Genomic DNA, 21,709 nt, shown 5'->3' with positions numbered 1-21,709 from the left:
GCAGTAAAACCTGATGGGGCAATAGAAGAACCTAACAAGCAACAGCCTGGTTTGTAAGAGCATGCCTCTTCCTAAAATGTTGAATTTTATAGAAGGAAAAAGAAATAGTGGAATGTGTAAAATACTGGAATGTCATATTCTATGATAGTTTAAGTGCAGGTGAACTCACAGGTCACCTGGCACACAATACAAACACTGAAATAAGAAGCTAAACTGCCCTAAGGTTCAAGGGTGTAGCTCCCTATGTAGCCAAGGTGAGACACTTATCCAGAATGTGACTCAGCATCAGAGGGCTCTCTTTAAAGTCAGCTGGACAGCCTGAGTTAAGCAACTCAATTGCACTCTGACCACTCTCCACTGAGTCCTAGACAAAGAGAGATCCATTCAAAAACTTTAGACATACAAATCCAGGCTTGGTGGATTCACACCTACTTGTATCTAAAGTTCTTCTCAATAAGACAGACAAAAGGTACTCTCAGGTTCTAATAAACACATTTCCAGGAACAGAAGAAAAAAGGGAAATGCCTGCTACCAAAGAAAAGGAGAAAGCATCACAGCTGCTGCTCAGAAAGCAAAGATAAGGATAGCAAGGAAGACCACAGATTGCATACTCAAAATGACACAGTAGTGACATCAAAGATGCAGTATAAAATTGACAAATCTAAAGGACTAATCTATCCAAGGAAGTAGATAAGTTTAAATCATGGAGCAAAACTAGCAAGGATGGCTGCTTTGGAATGGAAGCAGAAACGATGACCCAAGCAGAGCAAGGGAAATGATTCAAGTCTTGGAGGAATAAAGTCCCAGGCAAAGCACAGGCAATCTCAAACAGTTCTCACTTACAGGTTACATGACTGGCAAAACCCAGGTCAGGAGATATTTACATCCCACCCAATAAGCAGGATCAAGCATACAGAAACCATTCTGAATAGACCACATCTCATCTATTTCCAGCCACGTGGAACATGCAGCTTTGGTGAGACTGTCCCAGCCTTTTTGCCACTGTTCTATGTGAATTATAGGTTTCATTTTTAGAGCCATTTTATAACAGCTAAACCTTCAGCACGGACATAATTGTTCCTGCCAGAACAACAAACTCTAACCCCCAAAAAAGCCCTCAAAAGTTATGCACACAAACATGCACTTTCACCAGTGGGAACAACTTCTGTGGCACTGACATCGGGATGCACGTGCAGCTCCAAGGCTTAACCTTTCCTAATACAGGGGGGGCTGTAGCAAACTGCAGCCAGCAATTACTCATCAAAACAGATCACGTTCACCCCGAGCCATTATTGCTTCAGTACAATAATTGACTTTGCATGATAGACAAATAAAGAGCAAAAATACTTGAGCAGTCAGCAGAGCAGGGGCCGTGAGAATACCAAAGAGTTATTAAATGGAATTGAAAGAAAAACAAGCGGGCCAAGCGCTGACTGTATTTGTTACCCAATTACATTACTCCCATTTGGTTCCTTTCATCTGACACACAAAAACAAACTACACACACAGGTGAATAAACACAAATGCAAGTGAAGAAATCCCACAAGCAAGAGGTAAGATGCAGTGCAAAGACAGGACACATTGTTTTTGCTATACCCATCTTGAGAAAAACAGTATGTTGGGCTGTGTTATCTTTTCAGAGAGGAGTCTATAGGTTTGATTTGATGGCTGTCCCTTGTCCCCATCTCACATTTCCCCTCCCTCACCTTCCCCACTGGCTTCAGCCCAAAATGTAACAGAGCAGTGACACAACTATACACAGAACAAGGAGGTGAAGAGAGTCAAGTGAAGCACTTTGGATATCAAATAAGAGAGGAGTAAGAAAGTGAGAACAGTAAAACGATGAGGAAATGAGCAGAGTGCAATCTCGAGCAGTAAAGGAGGTGTGTGGGGAGTGTTGCAACACCTGCTTTACAAGATCCTTTAAACAATGGTAAGTAGTACATTGCTTTTGGGAGGATTTGCCTTGCAGAAAGATAAATCTCACTGCAGAATGTGCACTTTAAGCTCTTCTGCTTGTTTTATTTTAGTTAAGTGCCTATCAATAAAACACTCCTTGCGTTAGTTGATGTAAGCCAGTGATATATTTTCTCTCTGATACTCCTTAAAACCAAGAAGCGCTGAGAGCTCTCAAACATGGGCAAGGACAGCAAGCATTACACTTAACCACAATATTACTATATCAAAACCCTTCAAAAATATTTGCCTTCTTACTCTTCTCTAATTTTTGTCCATTTCCTCCTAAAATATATGTCTTTAAGAAGTGCATGCCAAAGCAATATCTTCCTTCAGGTCTCAAACTCTGCAAGAAATTACAAGATTCTTCACCTCTTTGGCCATTAGTTTATAGGTTTTTTTACTTGCTCTCTTCCATTTTACTGCAGAAACAACAGCCTGTAAAAAAGCAACCCAAGTGTTTTTAAAAATAAACAAACCCCCCCTCTGAGCTGAGGATAACACACACATGTAACAGAAGCGTGCTGCAAGTGTCTGTCTTCAAAAGCATTTCTCATCCAAGGCTGCATCCACAAGGCTCATTAGCTTTAGTTCTCTTTTCAAAGAGGCATTCAGTTAAGAGCAAAACAAAGCCATCAGAAAGGGACTATCTTCAGGAGCGTTGGTCTAGGATACTTGCTGCCTATGTGAGCAGTAAGGGTACATTTGTGTCCACTTGCTGCTTTGTGGCAGAGGCTGGTAAGATGAGGAGCTAGTACCTGTCCCACACAATTCCCCAAACTTCAGGAAACAGTGTTTAAAAATACAGCACTAGTACATAATACATAGAAATGGCAGAATATTAAGAGCATCCTTTGATTAGTCTTTGAATTACAATCTTGGGAATAAATCAGGCCAAGCAGACTTAACTGCGACCTGATCTAGGTGGGACCCGCTTCTGCAGGAGAGTTGGACTAGATGATCTCTAAAGGTCCCTTCCAACCCCTATGATTCTATCATACAGCCATAAACAAGATAGAGGTAAAGGCAAAGGTCTCTACCTGAGCAGAAGAGATATTGCAGCTACTCCAGTCTGTGCCTGAAAGACTTGGGAGTATATGAAGCATTGAAGTACAACCATCAAGCTCCAGAGGGAAATCAAACACTTTAAAAAGCAACTGAACCACTTAATAGAGGAAGGATTCACCTTTAAAAGTACATGCCAAAATGGGCCAAAGTTAGGGAAAGGGACGTGGGATAAAAGAGTTCAAGCTAGAGTGAACAGCAAGAGAAGCTCCATTCTAAAGGCTCACAGGTGAAGGGCTGGAGTGGCTGTATAAAAGATTAGCTAGACATGTGCCAAGAGCAGACTGTCTAATAAGAATGCATTAGATAATAAAGAAAAGTCTCAAGATGCCCTCTTTCAGGCCTGTATTCTGGTTAGTGCAATTAGGAGCTCAATGCCCTTCAAACAAACCATCACTCTCTGAGTTGCAAGTGACCTTTTCGAACGGTGCAGCTGGTCTCAGCAGTGTTCACGGTGGACACACACATCACGGGTTACTTCAGCCCAACCAGACCTCGTACAGCAGCCCAGGAGACTGTGCCAAGTACTAAACAGTCACCAGGAATGAACTTTCTTGCCTCATATACAATACAGGAGAAGAAACTGAACTGTCAAGCTGAGCGCTGAGGACTCCAAGAGCGAACCAAGGCCCTGACAGTCGAACGGACACAGGAGCTGCTCCCCGCACCCAGCCCTGGTCTAGCCTGACCACGTGCAGAACAAAGCATCTGAAAAGCTGGACACACAGCACAGTGCAATATTCAAATACTGATTCCCAGCTGTCTTCAATTAGCATTCCTCTGCTTCAGATTAATCATTCCATAGCACCTTATACCAAGGGGAAAAAGCTCCACCAAGTTCCTTGTAAAAAACAAGCAAACCACAATATTGCTGTAAAGCAGGAATTTGGTTTTATTCCCCAGATTAAGGAAGCCGATGCAAAGATGCACGTTCCTAGTTCCTCAACTACTCAAGCAGTGTCAATCTTAAGAGAATAAGCAACACTTTTACACTGGAACACCTGCAGTACCAAGTGAGAATAAAGCCTCAGCTATTTGTTTCTCAGATACTACTCACTTCAAACCAATTCCCTGCAAAACACCTCAGCATTCACAAAGCCAGCTGCAACAACAAATGGAGAACAGTAGCCTTTGGTGGAGAATTCAGCTGTGAGTTTTTCACATGCTGTGACAGAGCTGGAAGGTTAGACAAAACAAGAATGGGGATCAAGCAATGGAGAAAGGATGCTACAAACGCTGCTGCCGATTGACTGTTGATCAGACTTGCTCAGAAAAAATGACTGGAGGGAGCATTTGACTTGAGGGCTCCTTTGCTTTTGTTTTCTTTCACTGCTTTTGTAGTTTTGAAGCATGCACATACTGCTAACAGGCTAGCAAGCCAGCTAAACAGAAAAACAGGGCGGACAGGGCGCTGTAATACAGTCACCAGGTGCTTCAGGCAAAGTTAGTCACGGGAAGAACTCTAGAAATGGGGCTTTCTCCGTCTGGGTTGTGTGGCAGGATGATCTCCTCACCGTGTGAGAATGAATATGTGTATGTATACACACAGAGGAGGGGGGTTTTGTAACTGAAAACATAGCCCTAGAGAGAACTAAGTGATCAACAAATCAAACACTCCAGAGAAGACAGGAGGACTCAGTTTTGAATCACTAGTACATTGATTTGCTCACAGCATAAAGCAATCAAAAATGAACTGTCAGCATTACTTGGTTATATTTTCCTGTCCATGTAAGGCACTTGGCTAAATCTGCCCCCTTTTACTGCCTGTACAGAGTGCAGACCTCTCACGAAGGGAGGTTATTGACTAAACATGTTTAGGGGCTTTGTCTTCATTTAGGGACAACTCTGCTTCTCTTGTTTGCCGTTTTCTCCTTCCTCCTCCACTGCTCCTACCCCTGTAAGCTCACTAACAGTACTAAAACCTTAATGGGATCTGTGTTTACAAAACTTTCTTATCCCTCAACTAGACTTCTACAGCTCTACCTGAATCCCATCACCATTTTGCAGCAGTGACATTACACTGGGAATAATGTCACAGGGTAGGAAAAGCAGAGGCAAACAAGGAGCACATGGAAGGCGAAAGGAAGAACGGGAGGGGGAGGCGTCCATCAGCCCCAAGCCACGGAACGACACTTTTATGCACAAAACAGCTGAGAAGACCAATAAGCAACAGAACTTTTTCATTAGTGTTTACTGGATAAGACTGATGCATTTCATAGCCAAAAGCCTTTAAAAATACAAACCCCAGATGGGCAGATTGCAGCCCAGAATTGGAAACCTCCCGTTTAACTGACAAACTGCAGCAATCATTACCACACAGATCCCGTTACAGCCACCACAGGAACGTTTTAAGGATTGTTTCAGTTGGCTTTTTTAATCCCATATAAAAACATTTGTTTTATCACAGGAGGGTGTCCAACTCACCCCCAAAGCCTCCAATACCTACAGTAACAGCCAGAGCGAATTTCAGCTCCATTTGATTGCTGAAAATTGCTTAACACCACAAACAACTCATACGTGTAAGTCATAATGTTTAATGCTCAAACTAGCTTTCTGTTGCTGTATTTACACTTCCCTTCAAAACAAGAGTATATGATTTGGCTGACTGCATAAACATACCCTGACACCAGCACTTCTTGCCTCTACAATTAAGACACTTTAAGATGCAAGAATTAGCTTCTTCCATAAGGCAGACCTTAAAATACGCCAAAACATCACAAATAAACCCCTCACTTCTTATGTGCACACACACCCCGTGGATCTGGTGTGGATGAGTGGGGTGGGAGGGTTGTGAGGGTATAAAAAGCCCTACAAAAAGGGTTTATAATTCTGAGCAAAAACTGATCAAAAAATTGATCTAAAACTTAAAAGACACATGATGTGTGTGTAAGGTGCAAGAGTCCTAACCCACTGGGAGTTTAAATCAGTAACAGCAGCCTGAAAAGCCCACTGCCGTGTCTCAACTTTCATCATTTCTTCCTGTTAGCAAAAAAAACCTTCTACCAGTGAGCAAAACCATCTACTGCTGTAGAAAGTGGTCATGATCCAACTTCAGAAAGGCTTCTTTTGACATGTTCTAGTTCCCAGTGCCCCTCCTTTTAAAGCTAAAACAACGCTGAAACGAGCAAGCAGACACAGATGACTAGTAGGGCTCCTTAAGTTAGCCTGCACAGCACACACTAACACATGCAGCATTTGTTTTCCCTGAGTTTCTAGAGATCTGTGGGGAAAAGGCTCCTTTTTCTTGCCACTCTCCAAATGAGACTTCTCTCCTGAGAATCAGACCTCACAGCCCTGTGCCACGCTGCTGAGAACCTGAGACACGCTGGGAGCGAATTCAGCATCCTGCGACTGCCAGAGCTGCTGCTCAGATCCCCTTGGTCAGACAATCCAAGCACAGCTTCACCTGGAAACTTGCACAAAGTTATGCACAAACATCCCTTCACCCCACAAAATACCAGCGTGTGCCATGATCCTACTGCAAGGAGAGCAGGCAAGGAGGCTGTTACTCTTTGTCACACATTAATCAATAGGGATTTAACCAAGCAATGTAGTACAGGCATTACCAGCAGAGAGGGAGATGTGGGGTGCTCACTGCCAACATCTATGCCAGAAGACAAAGGATGATGCTTTCTGCTGCAGGATTTTGTAGAAACAGCTCCTCAGAGCAAGAAGCTACCATGTATATGAAGATGGAGGCAAGCTTCTCAACACACCCTCCTGGAGCAGCTGCTTGCTTCTACCTCTCCCAACTTCACCTGCGGTTTCCTGCGTCAGCCAGAACACTTTGGGAGGCAAAACATCTGAAGCAATCCTCTCTTCAGAGCAGCAGGAGATGTTCATAAGAAAAACAACCACCCCTGTTGTCTTATTCTTCCTTTCACCACTGGAAAACATGACTGAAGAGTTTCAATATGCCCAAGTAAATTATAATTGCCAAGTAGATAACCTGCTGTGTAATCATCCCTCCAAGGTCCTCTCGTAATTAGTAGACAGAAGAAGAGCTGAAAACTTTTCCTGCACTCCAAAGGTCAGATGGCTGAAGAATAGAGTTCTCTTCTTGCCTTAAAAAATTGCCTTCCTTGTATTCCTCACATCATTGCTACAACACTCTGACTATATTAGAAACAAGAGCTCTAGAAAAGCACTTGAATCAAGCCTTCAGGACAAGGCAAAGGTGGATAGCTACAGGTTGTATTGAGTAACCAAAACCATGTCTGAAGGGGGAGGAGTGGGAAACACACATGAAACGAAAATCCATGGTGTGGTTTCCTGACTCCAGGACAGAAACACCAGCACATTCCTCCACCACAGAAACACCAGCACGTTCCTCCACCACTAAACTTGAATTTTTAAGATACTAATCCCCTAAGTTCTGCCTCATGGTTCACATGAGACTCTGTTGCAAACACATATAACAGAGCTAAGGAAAACATCTGCTGTGAGCAAACATCAGAACATCTCCAAACACAAGCCAAATCCAGATCAGAAAGGTGTATTCTCCATTTACCTCTATTGCTGCTTCTCTGCAATAACTGTGAAAAATCCCCTGCACGGGTCTGCGCTGATGACACTGGAGTATTCGATGTTATGTTGATGGCTTATGCCAGATGAGATCTATTTGTCTCTTCATAAGCTCTGCATCTCAAGTGCAAAATGTCAGTAAGCTCTTTTCTCAGCTCTCACCCACTCTAACGTGATTGAGATCCCCAAACTGTAATAATACCAGCATTAGGCAGGCAATGCAGCATTCAAAACTTGACAACTGCCTCTGGAAATGCAGGGGAGAAAATTCTGACTCCAAACACCCTTCCATTTCCTTGCCTAAAAAAAGAATTCCTTGCAAAAAAAAAGAGCAGCCTGGCCAAGCAACCGACAGCTGTTAGAAATCCTAACATGAGCAGCAGGTTTTTGTAAAGCAAGACAGACAGTGCTACAAAACACTGTATTCATGCCAGCGCTGGCCAAGGTTTCATGACAAATTGGGCAGCTTGCATTCAGAATAACTCTACAGCTGATGAGGCAGATCAGCTTCAGGCAAGTCATTTCCCCTGCACTGTTCCTCCTCGCTCTCTCAGCCCATGCAGAACGCATACTGCATAGCCAGGATTGTGCATTCAGAGCACACGCACCAAACAGCTCCGTGGCCTGAAAGCAAGGCTCGGGGTTACCAGCTATTCCCACTCCTGCCCCATGCAAAGTTATTTTAATAGCTAAGAATTCAAATAATCTCCAGTGGCCCATGACAAAAAAAAGCCCCCAAACAACAAACCACAAGCTACAAAGCCCAAGAGGGACCAGGTATTTTTCTGAATGTGGACGATGGAACACCAGCACAAATCAAAAAGTCAGAGTGCACCACAGCTGAGGATCTGTCCCTACCAAGAAGTCACACAAAACACCGTGCAACTTCTGCTATTTAGTGTGCTGCTCCCTACCATTAGTATCCATCCTTAAGTATTACATGCAAAATTAATCTCCTGTGTCTAAACCCCAGGACAGCATCACTTGGCTTCCAAACAAATGCACTGGCAAACACGTGAAGAGCTGCATTACTGAGCACTTCAGAATGACATCAAGCCAATTTTGTTGGGGCTGATGGGAAAGTCATGGTTTGAAAAGAACAGATCAAGGATGAGGCATTCTCACCTCTAGGGTAAAACAAACAAAGGTCTTTCAGGAAATAAAACACATAAATATCAGAAGTCATCAATGGGAAGCCACTAGAGGTTTAAAAGTCTGTTTGGATGAGAGGAGTCAAGTTAGATTTTAGACATGCTTTTGAAAAAGTCTTGCCTAACTCCTCTTTTTACTTCCTTTGGTTTTGTGAAAATCTCCCCCAACTCCAACTCCAGTTTTACGGCTTTATGGGAGGTTACAGAGCGCACTCAGTGATGTGCTTCAGTTCCAGGTTCAGCTGGAGCTGCAGTTGAAAGGCGCAGCGCAGCAGCCCCTGCACAGCCTGACCCGTCCCTGCAGGGCACAGGCTCCCAAAGCCACCGGTCCCTACCCCTCCTCGAGCTCTCACTCTGCATCCATTACATTTCTCTAAGCAAGGTATCCATGTGACCATTTTTCAGTGCCCTACAACTGCAGAAAGTTCTGCCTCTAACAAGAAATAAATCCTCTTCCATTTCCCTCACATCACCTACGGAGAGAACAGGAGAGGGGAAACAACACCGCGCACCAAGGACTGTGTGAAGCAAGGAGGCAGCTACAGAATGTTTGCAGAGGAGGAATTAATTACAAGCATGTCTATTATCTTCAGTGTACAAAATAACAACAGAAGCACTGGGAAGCTGTGAGGCACTGATTAACCACAGCCCATTGCATGAATTTGCTTAGGCAAATGCATAGTGTCTCCCAAGATCCCTCCAACACCATAAGGCTGAGGCAAAGCCAATCATCTTCTGAAGGTGTCTGCAGAAGTCTCAAAACACTTGCTGCTCGTGACTAGGCACGGAAAACCACCTCCCTGTCCCTGAGAAGGATCAGCAGCTTAGCTCACCCCATGCACCACTGCTTTAAATGCAATCACTTAGTCAATGCAAACTTCCAAAGGCATTCCGAGTCAAATACAACTAACTTCCCAGTGTCAGGTCACCTCCTCAAGCCCTGACAGAGTTACATGTAAGTTACAAATATTTTCATCCAGAGTTCTAGTAACTGAATTAACAGCTGCATTTCCCTTTCTCCCATCTCAGCATTTACTGACCTAAATACGAGGTAGGCAACAGAATTGCATGCAGTATGCAGCACGAACCACAAACAGCTCAAGAGAATTACTAAATGATGCCCTGCAGACTTCACACAGCATTAGATTCCCAGAAGAAGGCAGCATTTCATCTGTACACCTATCATTACATACTAACCCACCAGCAGGACTACCCTGAAGCTTAAATGTCAAACACTTACCAGTAACCTTTACATGGGCAATCAGTGCTTCCTAAAAGCACAGAACTCGGGCACTCAAGCCATCATCAAGCTATTCAGTTTGCCTCTAACATGGGTCAAAGAGGATTCGTGTTGATACGTTCTCCACAGCATGAGACGAATGCAAACCTACCAGGTGAGAATTCCAGCCCAGGGATATGAAGATGAAAAAGAAAACAATTAAAGGGGAAGGTCTTGAGAATCACAACTCGTGATACACAAAGTCAGGCAAACGTGAGTGTATATTGAGGACAGTAACCTCAAAGTCCATCAAAGACCAGAAACAAGGCAAGGAGAGATTCCACAAGGTCATACAATACTCCATATTCACAGGTTCTGCAAGCTTTTCTGTACTTGGAGGAAGAACCTCGTTCTGCCACACACATTGACAGGGTGCCAGTGACAACGGTTTGGCTTTGTTTTAGTTCCTAAAAGAGTCCAGCCAGTAACTTAACTACATTCACCTTAAAGCCACTTCACTTTTTCTTCAGTTCTGGCCTGGGACACATGCTCAAACCACTCTCTTTAGAAATCTCATGCCTAATGAACAGAAAACCTGCAATTAACTTTTTTCTACCAGTTTATCTGGATAAAGAAAGAAAGAACCATAACGGCTGCGTTTCTAAATATGGTGATTTCACTTTCAGATCTCCACCAACGAATTACCCATGTTCACCAGTACTGCTGGATGGCAAATGATGATGATCATCTACTTGCATTTTTCAAGTCCCTGAGCAGAGGAGAATGCCAGAACTGGTGGCCCAGGTATCCACCTGCCCACTGCTTCAGCAAGTCAGCTCATAAGCCTCTCAGCTCGGGAGGGAACAGTGCAGCTGATGCCTCCCTGGAAAGGCCCTCCCTGCCTGCAGACCAATCCTGGGTAATATTTGCTATCACACCAGCTAGCTATGTTTTTGTAAAAAGCATGCACTTCTTTGTCTATACTGCTTTTTGTCTCTGACCTCCCTCTTTTTCATTCTCTCAAGTCTGTTCTTCCCTCCAGCATCCAGCTTTTCTCCCAGGAAGGGACAGAATTTCACGTGAGCAGAGGTTGTTTTTCTTCCTCCTCTAGCTCATCCATTTCTCCTTCCTTCTGTATGTCAATCCTTATCCCGGATCAAAGAGCAGCTTGAAAGCTCTATTAATACATCTCACAGCCACAAACTACACCTAGCAGACAAAAGAAAGACACAGAAATCCCTGAGACATCAATAACACTCAGGTCTCCCTGCTTGCAGCAGCTGAGTGAAGACATCGAGAATTTGTTTAAAGCCACTACTTTTGCAGCTCTTTCAGGTTTCCCCCTTCCATGGAAAGACCAAGTCTTTACTTCCAAATTTTTGCACTGCTAACCATACCAGTAGAGATTTAGGTAAATGCAGGAAGGTCAATACACAGATTGTCCAGTTGTATCTCTCCTAAACGTGCTCAAACTTCTCCTAAGTGACACTGGTGAGTACTGACATTTCCTCCTTGCTTAGGCTTTTGTTGCAGCCATCCAGAAAGCCTCACAATGATTCACAACTGCAACACTATTTCATTCAAACCAGATACTTTTCAGGGCATCACTTTCCTCAAAATGTGCAATTCCAGAAGCTTTTAAACAACAGATGTATCCCAGCCTGACAGAGCTCCTTTGTTTCCTTCTTTTCAAAGGCAGTATGTCTGCAGCTGTATGGAAGCAAGTGTAGACAAACTAAACATAGTTAAAACAGCAGTTTCCAGAGGCTTTGCCTGTAACATTTAAAGCACCAACATGAAATGTGCTCAAAGACATCACTTTCGGTGTTTTCTACTAAAAATGCCATGCACCTATCCAAAGCCTTTTCAGAGTGTTACTGCCACTCTACAGGCAAAGGAACCAAGAAGAAAAGACACACACATCATGAGATGTACGAGAATCTGCTGGCTGGCAACACTACACTTACTGCTTGAGTCTACATGGCTTCAGAAGAGGCAACCTTAGAAGTGTGGGACGTGAGACTTTGAAATCAGAACTGGTATTTTAAACCACAGAATCTCAAGACCTGGAAAGCTCATCCAGTGCAACCCCCCTGCCAGAGCAGCAGCACCTAGAGCAGGTCACACAGGGATTCACCCAGGTGGGATTGAATGTCCCCAGAGAAGGAGCCTCCACGGCCCATCTGGGCAGCCCCTGCCAGTGCTCCCTCACCTCGACAGGGAAGAAACTCTTCCTTGTATTTCTTTGGAACCTCTTCTATTCCAGCCCATCGCCACTTGTCCTATCGCTGGCCATCGCTTTGTATGCTACGCATCACTGCTCTTTCATCTTGAAGAAAAACAAAGTAGGCCTAATATTTTAGCAATATGTGCTTTGAATTTTAAGTTTGGAGGGTATGGAAGGGTGTCACAAAACAGGGGGGTGGAAAGACATTCACATAGATACACTAAAGCTGAGAAAGTAACTTCTAGCCATGCCGCTGTTTTAAATGCCTCCTGTAACTGCTTTACAATTAGGCAGGTGATAGGGAAAAGGCTGTTAGTCTAAAAAGAGCTATGAAATCTTCAAGACATTCTTGCAGTTGAAGAAAGAAGGAATAAATTGATTTTGACTCTTTGGAAATGTGACCTTAAAATACAAAGACCGACAGAACACCCCAAATAATTACAGACGTCCCGAAGAGCCAAACTCTTACTCGGAAAGTTCATGGAAGTATGCAAAGCATCTTTTGAAGCTGTACATTCCTTTCTTCCCCTGGAACAAAGTACTGTATAATAACTAGGACAGCAGACAATTGAGAGGAGACGGGTTTCTGCTCCCAATTTCCTAGCTGGCTGTTCAAATCACTGACAGCCACTCGTGTTCCCTCCGTCGTACGCTGGGGCAGCAGAAGGGGGGTTTCAGCTTCTTTGGTTCAACGACTACCCTATGCCATTTCTCTTTATTTTCCCCTCCAATTCCTTATATCTGGTTTCATATTGCTTATTCATAACATTCAATTCACTGTGTTATCCTTTCCTCAGCATACTAGTCAAAATGGTATTACTCAGCAACCACAGACTACCAAGAACTTGTCATGGACCAGAAAGCCCCCCCCATGCACTGGACTCACATTAATGCATACACATTTCCCTTCAGTTCTCTGGGAGTTTAAACAGATGTGAGGACACCTTTGTCACACCCAGTACCCAGGAAAGTAACTCAACTACTGTGAAGAAGCCAGACATCATACCCCAGCAAAGGTTTCTACACTAGGCTATAAAAAAAGCAACTTTTTTAGGTACTCTACAACAACAGAAATAATCCATTTGAGTACCTGGGCCACCTCTAACCCTTTGCCAGCTTTTCATAGGAACTGAAATCCCCAAGTTCACGCTTGCTTAAAACTGAACTCCTCCATAGCTGTGACACAAATGCTGCAGAACAGATGGTGGTTGGAGCATGCACTACTTCAGAAGGGGAAAAAGGGGTCTGCCCACGAGTCAAAGGGTGAGTTTTACTTCCACAACTCACATGCAGAGCTGTTTGTACTCTGGGTACATTACATTCGAAACCAGCCATTCCCAGGTGTGATTTGTTCACTTCTCACTTCTTCTTTTCTGACTAAAGCCACAAGAACTACAGACTGTACACCAAAGGTGCTACTTCTCTGCATACAGGTTATGCTATGGCTTTGATGCTGCACTTCAAATAGAACTGGAACTCCAGAGGTGCAAGCTGGCACATTTAACTGATGGAGGCTCTTCAAACATACACATCATGCCACTATGTTAGGACTAGAAGCAACATCAAACCAGAGGAAGAGCAGCACAGAACTGACAACAGCCCAACACTATGCACAAAGCTGGGAGGACACCTCCACCTATTGAACAAGCCTGCCTGGCCAATTTCTCAACTCACAAACTTGCAACAACTTCTCCAGCAGCCCAGTGAAGAGTCACAAAGACTCACCCCGTTGTAGGACATGAGCAAAAGGCATACCCAGCAAATGCAGGCTAGGAAACTGAGTAATCCTCCTGGAAATGAAGATGCATCTTGAGAGTAACCAAGCTCCAATTTTAACTCTTCCAGGGCTTCCATCAGGGCAAGAATTAAATCTTCTATATGTTTAATAATCTACGTGAAAAAAGCCAACCCCTCTGGTGTCTTTTGCTCCTGGCCTTTATCAGCAACACTCCAGAGGCTGCAGGAAATTCTTGTTTCAGTTTCATTCCCCACTGCTTCCCTGATGAGTGACCCAAGGTACGCTGAGGGAGCACAGTTCAAAACTCAAGGCTCTCTGTGGTGACACACAACATCAAGTCTCCTGCCTGCTCTTCCTGCTTGCAGCACCAGATCACATAGATACTCAAAGACATTAATTGAACAAAGAAACGTTCTGGTGCTAGCATTCAAAGAGGTGACAGCAGCAGTACTTTTAAGCAGGAAAAGAAAAAGCTGTTTTAACATGTGTTATTCTGAGTAAAATATTCCATAATCAAAAAGCCATTTACATTTATTTCATTGTAGAACTGCCTTTGCCCAGATAACCACACACTTCAAAGCTGAAGTGTAGCTTGGGAGAAATCCTGAGGTGTTTTGTCTTCATTTTGTTTTTACCTCGGGACAGACCTGGTTATATACACGTGGAAAAAAATACAGGGAAAAAACCAAACCCCTTTTCAGCAATGATAAACAGGTCAAAGAAGGGGGAAAAGAAAAGCAAGGAGGTAAAGAAAGGGATAGGAAACAAAAGGAGAGCATGATCTGGAGTCTAAGACCAAACCTGAGTCCTTATCCTTGCTTCCCCAGAGGTAAATATGCCACAGAGAAGAATAATCCCTGTAGCTTTACTCAGCTTGAAATGCAAATGAAGCATCTGCGATCTCTGGTCACTCAGCAGCACAGGATTCTCCTCAAGGTGAGAGGAAGGAGAAAACAAACACAAAAAGAAGAATCCACGCAAGACAAGTAGAAAAATGAAGCAGGATAAAATGAGGCATTTCCCAGTAAACAAGGGATTTCCCAGTAGGAAGGTGAGACGTTAAAATAGAGACAGAACGTGCGAGACCTCTTGTGAGGGGAAGCGAGAAGCTTCTCTAAAGGAAAAGGCCAGAACACCATGAGGGAGTTAAAACTGGACTGTTCATTCAAAATCTCTGTAGCAAAAAAAAGCACCTTTTCCTGATAGGTTTTTGCCATAGTTTCTCCAGTACCTGTTTCTGAAGAGAGGGGCACACACATTTAATTGTCTCAGAAAGGCACAGGGAAATGCAAACCAAGAGACAAACGTGTGAGAGTCATCCAGCTTGTCATCCTTCCAAAAGACAGAGCTGGTGCTGCATTGTGAAATCACCTTTTCGTTGAGGAGGAACTTGCAGACTGCTTCTGAAACCCACATCCCAGCTCTGAAGCAGTGCATTTAATTGTGCCAATCAGTCTTGATAGGTCTCTAGAGCTTCTCTACGGTGTCTTCAGCTCTAACGGATCAAAGTCTCCTTTGCACCTTGTATCACAACCCTTTGTAAGGGTTCTTCGACTTCTGCTTCTGCTATACAGCAAGTGAACATCACCAGCCACTATGGAACAGAGTGCAAAAGTAGCTGAAATGCTTTTTCTAGGGGGAGATAGTATAGAGGAATCTCTGTTCCGCTAGGAGCTGAGTCTTCACTTTCACACTGCCTTTACTCTTTGGACACCTGGTCTCTGCTCATTTCATAAGCATTTCTGGCATCTTCTCACCACTTATGTTTCTCAACATTTATGTTTTAAAAACATTTATGTTGCTTCGGTAGAGAAACTCACCAGGGACCTACACAATGCTTGTGCTCAAAAGCTACTGTTTTGGGGTTTTATTGCTACTAATGAGCTGGGATATATGATAACAGATATATTTAGGCTAAAACAGATTTGTTGTGTGTTGTACTAGATTAAAACAGGACAAAGCACCACAAAGGATACACCTGTAGCTCCCAGAAGTGTGAGTTGTTTACATAATCTCTCTCTTAATGCCAAAGGCAAAAAAAACCCCTCCCAACAGCTGTAACTTTCTAATACACAGTAACAGCCAGTGACAGAACACCAGTGTGTCACCAGTCTTCATTTCCAGCTCCACTAAGCTCCAGCAGCAGACACACTTTGGATGACACCTGCATGCTTCTCCAAAAAGAACCTGAAAAGCTCTGTACGAATCTGAACGAGACAAGGCTACCCATTTCTCCTGCTGTTTCTGCAGTCCCTGCTTGAGCAAGAGTTGGCTTCAGCTTGTGAACTGCTGGAGATCCTGGAAACCCATTGACTGTACCAATTACTGAAAATCACTGACACTTACTGGCGCAGACACTGCTCAGGCTTTGATCAGGTCTCTCTAAACTGATCACATCCTCACCTTAGGCTCTGCCTATTCTCTGCCAATGAGTCCCTTTCCACAGCTTGTATTTTTGAGGCACTGTGCCCAGAACCCAACTCCTGGCCACTCCTAACACTCAGGACGAACAAAAACTGTCAGGGGCCGGACAACGAGAACTCAGGAGATCTTAGTTAAGACTGAAGGGCTTTTGCAATGCAGTACACAGTGGTTCAGGCTCACAGTACAGGAAAAAAACAAAAGCAAACCCAAGCTTTCTCAGTAGCTGTCTATTGAAAGTTTCAACACGACAGAAGCCAGTGTGAATGAGCAAAAATGTTGTGAACACACTATTTAGCAATCCTCCTGTATTTACTGCAACTTCTTAAGTGTTTGGTAAACACTTGTGCTTCAGAAGCTGTGAAACAGAAAGGGCTAGGGGTGGGAAAGAGCTCTGACACTTTCAATAAGAAACAAAGCCACAGCGGGTTTGGAGAGATAATGAGTGTACTTGAACAGTTACTCTAAAGGCCTCTGTCACAAAAGTCCTGATGTGAAGATAATCGATACCAGGACGTTTGCAGAGGCACCAGACTTACTTCCATTGCCAACAAAAAGTACCACTGCTTTATAAAGTGAGAAGGGAAATAGGAGGATTGCAATAGCTCTCAGCGGTTTCTGGCAAAGGGGAGAAAAGGCAAGTGGGTGCATTTGTTGGCAGGAAGGTAATAAATGGGTGGCATGTCATTTGATACAGAAGAAAGTGAGCTGGAACCTCAAGACAACTCGAGGAACCAGATGGTGCTGAATACACTGCAAGGACACTGCTCTTTAAAACATCCACTCACCTTCACCTCAGAGCTGAATCCCCTGTTTACCTACTTACTACAGCTTCTACTCAAGAATGTATTCATGCAATGGTCAAATTTACTGTTTCAGTGAGGGAGCCCTGGCCCAGGCTGCCCAGAGGGGTTGTGGAGGCTCCTTCCTTGGAGGGCTTCAAGACCCGCCTGGACATGTTCCTGTGTGACCTGATCTAGGTGACCCTGCTTCTGCAGGGGGGTTGGACTGGATGATCTCTAAAGGTCCCTTCCAACCCCCATCATTCTGTGATTCTATGATTCCCAAAACTGACAGGCTTTGCTGAAGCCTCCTCTGGGGTTTCAGCAGAGATGGCCTGGCTGTAGACTGAGAGCAGTTTCACAGTCTAAGGGCACCCGTGAAGCGGGTGCAATGCTTTCCTCCCTCACAGCAGCAGCTCTGCATTTAAAGAGAAAACCCTGTTCTAGAAAGGAATCTGAGGGGACTTTACCATAGTGAAATTAAATGAGGGAGAGTCAACCAGTCACAGTCCTATTCTGATCTACTCAAGATATCCAACTTCATAAACAATTCCACTCCAAGGATCCTACTGAGGGAACTCAGGCAGTTTTGCTCCACCTTCCACCACCTCTCTGGCAAGCCGAGGGGGTGACTGACAAACAAGGGAACGACTCCACGTTTTGGTGAGCCTCTGCAGTGAATGCTGTGTGTATCTGAAAGGAGCTGCCCCAAGCCTTCATGCTTCTTTGCAGCAAATTTGCAGTGAGCAGAATCACAACATGAAAAATACGCAAGAAAAGTTGTAAAAAGAAAGCCAGAATGGGGGGTGTGTGTGTGTTTGTGTATGTGTGTGTGCAGGCAGGTTTTTTGTTGAAGAGGACTTCCACAGCCAACAGTACTTCCATCAGTCTCAGGGGGATTCTCTTTGAACTAATTAATGAAGAGCTGGATGCCCAAAAGGACGAGCTGAAAACAACTGGAAAAGCTACAACTCCTTTCTATTACATAACTTGTCTGGCTGGTTCCAAATCAAAACACAGGCTGAGCTCCAAACTGGAGGCAAAGGCTACCAGAATGTAGTTCCTCTCGTTTGCCTTTAGATTTTAACACCAAAGCACTCAGTGTCTACCCTCATGTTTTTGTTTGCATATGCAACCACAGCACAGGCCACTGCAGAACGGTAAACTGAAGGGATAAAAACACACAGCTCCATCCGGAACCATCACATTTAGAAGACCCACTACAACTGACCACCTCAGGATCCAGCCAGTTCTTATTGCGGACTGGTTTGTCTGACTACAAAACCACTGTCAAAAAGAGGTGTTAAAAACACTGAAATTGGTCCAGGAGTTCTGGAATTCAAGGAGATCCCAGACAACAACGTTATTAGGTACCTCATCAGAGCAGACTCACTGTGTGCAGTAAAGAACCTGCAAGGGGTCTGTGTGGGGTAGTATCATGTGTGACCTCACAAGGGGGATAAACAATGATTCAAGCAGCACATCCATGTTCACATACTTCTCATTACAATTCTGCCCTGAGCCTGGGAATTGCCAGCAGAGGCTTTAAAGCAGGCAACAGCGTCCTCTCGGAATGCCTCTCTTGTTGAATTTTCACACAAAGGAATTAAGTCTCTCTAGAGATAAAACATGAAGAAGATGAACCAAGGACAAGCAACACGAGTCTTGCCTCTGCAGGTCTGCAGAACCTGGAACAGCAACATCCCAGTGGAGTGTGAACAGTTACAATGGCCACAACAATGTCGTCAGCTATTGTGTTTCTCAAGTGAGGAAGGAGACCAAGGATTGCAAACACCAACCATCCACTTGAGTGATTTTTCATTTCAGTGCAACAAGTGGATGACAGCAGACAGAACAATTGCTGTTTGCTTTTAATTCGGTCAAGAGAGCTAGAGGAACTAGGCCAAGACCCAGAAAACCACACAATCACACAGTGAACCAGTGGAGAGCAGTTGGCTAAGAGCATCTCAACGTTGAACAAACACCACCAGCTTTTCAAACATCAGTCTGACTTGCAGATCGGTACAAACCAGTTCCACACACCTCTGCCAAACTAGAGATGTCTGTATTTCCACAGCTCTGTGCTTTCAAAACTATGGCTCCTTTCCAGCAAGTTAACATATGCAACAAGACTCAGAGCAAAGCAGCAAGTCCATATTGCTCTGCCCTGTGCCCGGTGCTTAGTTCTACACCTCGGCATTCCCAGCTTTAAAAACCACAAATGCCAACACTGTTCCCCTTCTTCACACCAGCAGAATGTTCCATACTAAACCCAACATGTCCTGGCAGCAGGATCCAAGAGAGCTATCCAACTTGGACAGGTATTCAGCATCTATCTGTTTTGGGCTGGGTTGTTTTAAAGCTTGCATCCTACCTTCAACTCTAATCCTGACTACTCAGAAGACACGGGAGGCTACAGACGTGGGACTAGAGACAACTTCTCAGTTTTATTCCCAATTTAAGCCTGAAGCTGCTGCTCTGGAAAGCCCGTGGTTAGTGCAAAGTGTACTTTGTAATCCAGTGACAAGCAAACATTTGCCCACAGCATAGCATGGCCAGGTTTCAACACAGCTCAATATAAATTGCACTCTCTGGTCACGTAAGGCCAACATTCAGAAGAGAATGAAGTTCTGTAGCTCCAGACAGAGAGATATTAATGAGGCACGTGATGGTCACAAAGGTCAGCAATAACAGAAGTACTGGCATTGGACTGAAAGAGAGAAAAGGAAGAGCAGAGAGGGTTTGTGTCACTTCTGCTATCTCCATGCCTGGCTCTGCTCGGCATACACACCACCCCAGTTCTAGGGTCGGGGCGCATCGGGATAGAGGGGAAACCACGTTCCATTTTACAAACCGAAAATCAGGCAGAGTTAGTGACCAGGTGACAACTGGCAACAGCTTTTAATTGCTAATGTCATCTGCTTCCCTGCCTGCTATTAAAGAGGAATCGCTGTCAAAGGAAAGGAAACAGAACTGCTCTGGAAGATGACACGCTGTAGTTGGCTGACTTCTTTGTGACAGCCTGAAGGCCCTTTGCTCTACTCCTGCAAAAGGAAGTTTGGTAATTTACTTGGGGGGGAAAGGAGAAACGTAAAGAAATTGACAAGGAAAAGAGACTGCTCTGTCCAGCATGGCGCCTGCCTCTGCCCCAGCAGTTACGCAAACCTCTGTGAAAGCTCAGTGTACTCCAGTCAAGGCTCCAGGGTACCTATGTACAGTCACTCCCTGACAAGCCTCTCGTGTCTTTACAGAGAAGTGTTTTCGGATTTCCAAGAGCAAGACTCTACTCAGAAGAGCAGGTGAAGTCACCCAAAGGCAGCTTTGCCTTAAGATCCCCGCTAAACTGTCACTTTCAACCTTTGGCCAAAACTCATCCCACAGCGCGTGACTCCCCTCTGCAGACCCACCAACCCACCAGCCACCTTCGCCCCACAGCTCCCAGCAGTCCAAAGAGCATCCCCAAGGAAACCGGCGGCCTCACCTTTCATTTTGACAGTGGGAGAATTGGGTCCAGCCGATTGCTTCCTCCATCCTCTCCAGTTCTGGCAGAGGCTCTCTGCCTCTGAGATGAAGGAACAAAGAGAGTCTTCTTCAAAGCGATCAGAGTCTTCAAACGAAAACCTCTCCCCGTCCTCCCACTCTGCGAACATGAGTTCCATCATATCCGACAGACGACGTGGGGGTAAGAAGAGGAAAGACAAGCAGCACTGCTGGCTTTCACCAGGCGGGCGGACTCGAGGGCTCCTGCAACACTCACAGTCCCGATTTTGGTTCGATCCCCATATTACAGCGCCAGGAACAAGAAGAGACGGTGTTATCTGAGGTGGCAGAAGCAGGAAATCAACCCAGGGGAAGCTCGTAAAAATCCCAGAGGAGAAAAAAAACAACACAACAAAACCAACCACCGCAAGTTCTTGACAAAGTTAAAAGAAACGCAGAGCTGACGTCCACCAAACGTGCCGCAGACCGAGGAGGGTGCACGGCCCCGAGAGCGGCGTGCGGGCGGGACAGGTGCCGGCCGGGCGCACGGACGGTCTGCGGGCTTCCGACGGTCTGCGGGCTTCCGACGGTCTGCGGGCTTCTCACGGTCTGCGGGCTTCCGACGCCGACGGCCCCGGCGCTGCGGGGCGCGGGCACCGTCCTCCTCGCAGCACGGACGGGCACGCAGGGCCGGGGCTCCCTGAGCTTGTGCTTTTCTCACTCTCGGTGCAGGAACCGGAGGGAGGCGCGGGCGGGAAGAGCCGGGAGGAGGGTGGAGTGGCGCGGGGAGAGGAGACAACTTCCCTCCCGCTCGCCGAGGCTTAAAAGCGGCGCGGCGGGACCCCGGCGGCCGGTCAGCGGCGCCGGCGGGCGGCGGGCGGCGGCTGCGGCCTCATGGGGGCGCGGGCGGCGGCCGGCGGGGAGCGCCCGGCGCGGGGGGCCGGCGGCCAGGGGCGGGGGGAGACCCGGCGCCGCCGCTCCGCCGCCGCCGCTCCCGCTGCTCCCGCTCCCGGCGCGGTGGCCCCCGCGGCTCTAGGTGCCCATGGCCAGCGGGACCCCGCGCTCGGACGCCCCCCCGTGCCCGGCCCGGCGGCGCTTCGCTGTCCCGGCGCGGCGGCGGCGGCGGCGGCGGGTCCCTGCCCGGCG

General features: G+C 45.6%; 1 protein-coding gene across 3 annotated transcripts in view; it reads right to left on the bottom strand.

Annotated features, from left to right (window-relative positions):
- The window catches only part of ZSWIM8 (zinc finger SWIM-type containing 8), a 55,409-nt gene extending 33,965 nt beyond the window's left edge, over positions 1–21,444 (bottom strand). For all 3 annotated transcript variants that reach the window (XM_062000815.1, XM_062000816.1, XM_062000817.1), the window contains exon 1: positions 20,565–21,444. In XM_062000815.1, the coding sequence (XP_061856799.1) occupies positions 20,565–20,745 (181 nt within the window). In that variant the 5' untranslated portion in view covers positions 20,746–21,444. The remainder of the gene's footprint in view (positions 1–20,564) is intronic.
- Positions 21,445–21,709: the final 265 nt, after the last annotated feature.

Source organism: Colius striatus, chromosome 8 (genome assembly GCF_028858725.1).
Source record: "Colius striatus isolate bColStr4 chromosome 8, bColStr4.1.hap1, whole genome shotgun sequence".
Classification (NCBI taxonomy): Eukaryota; Metazoa; Chordata; class Aves; order Coliiformes; family Coliidae; genus Colius; species Colius striatus.
Note: the sequence above shows the minus strand (reverse complement) of the source record. Positions and strands in the feature narration are given on the sequence as shown.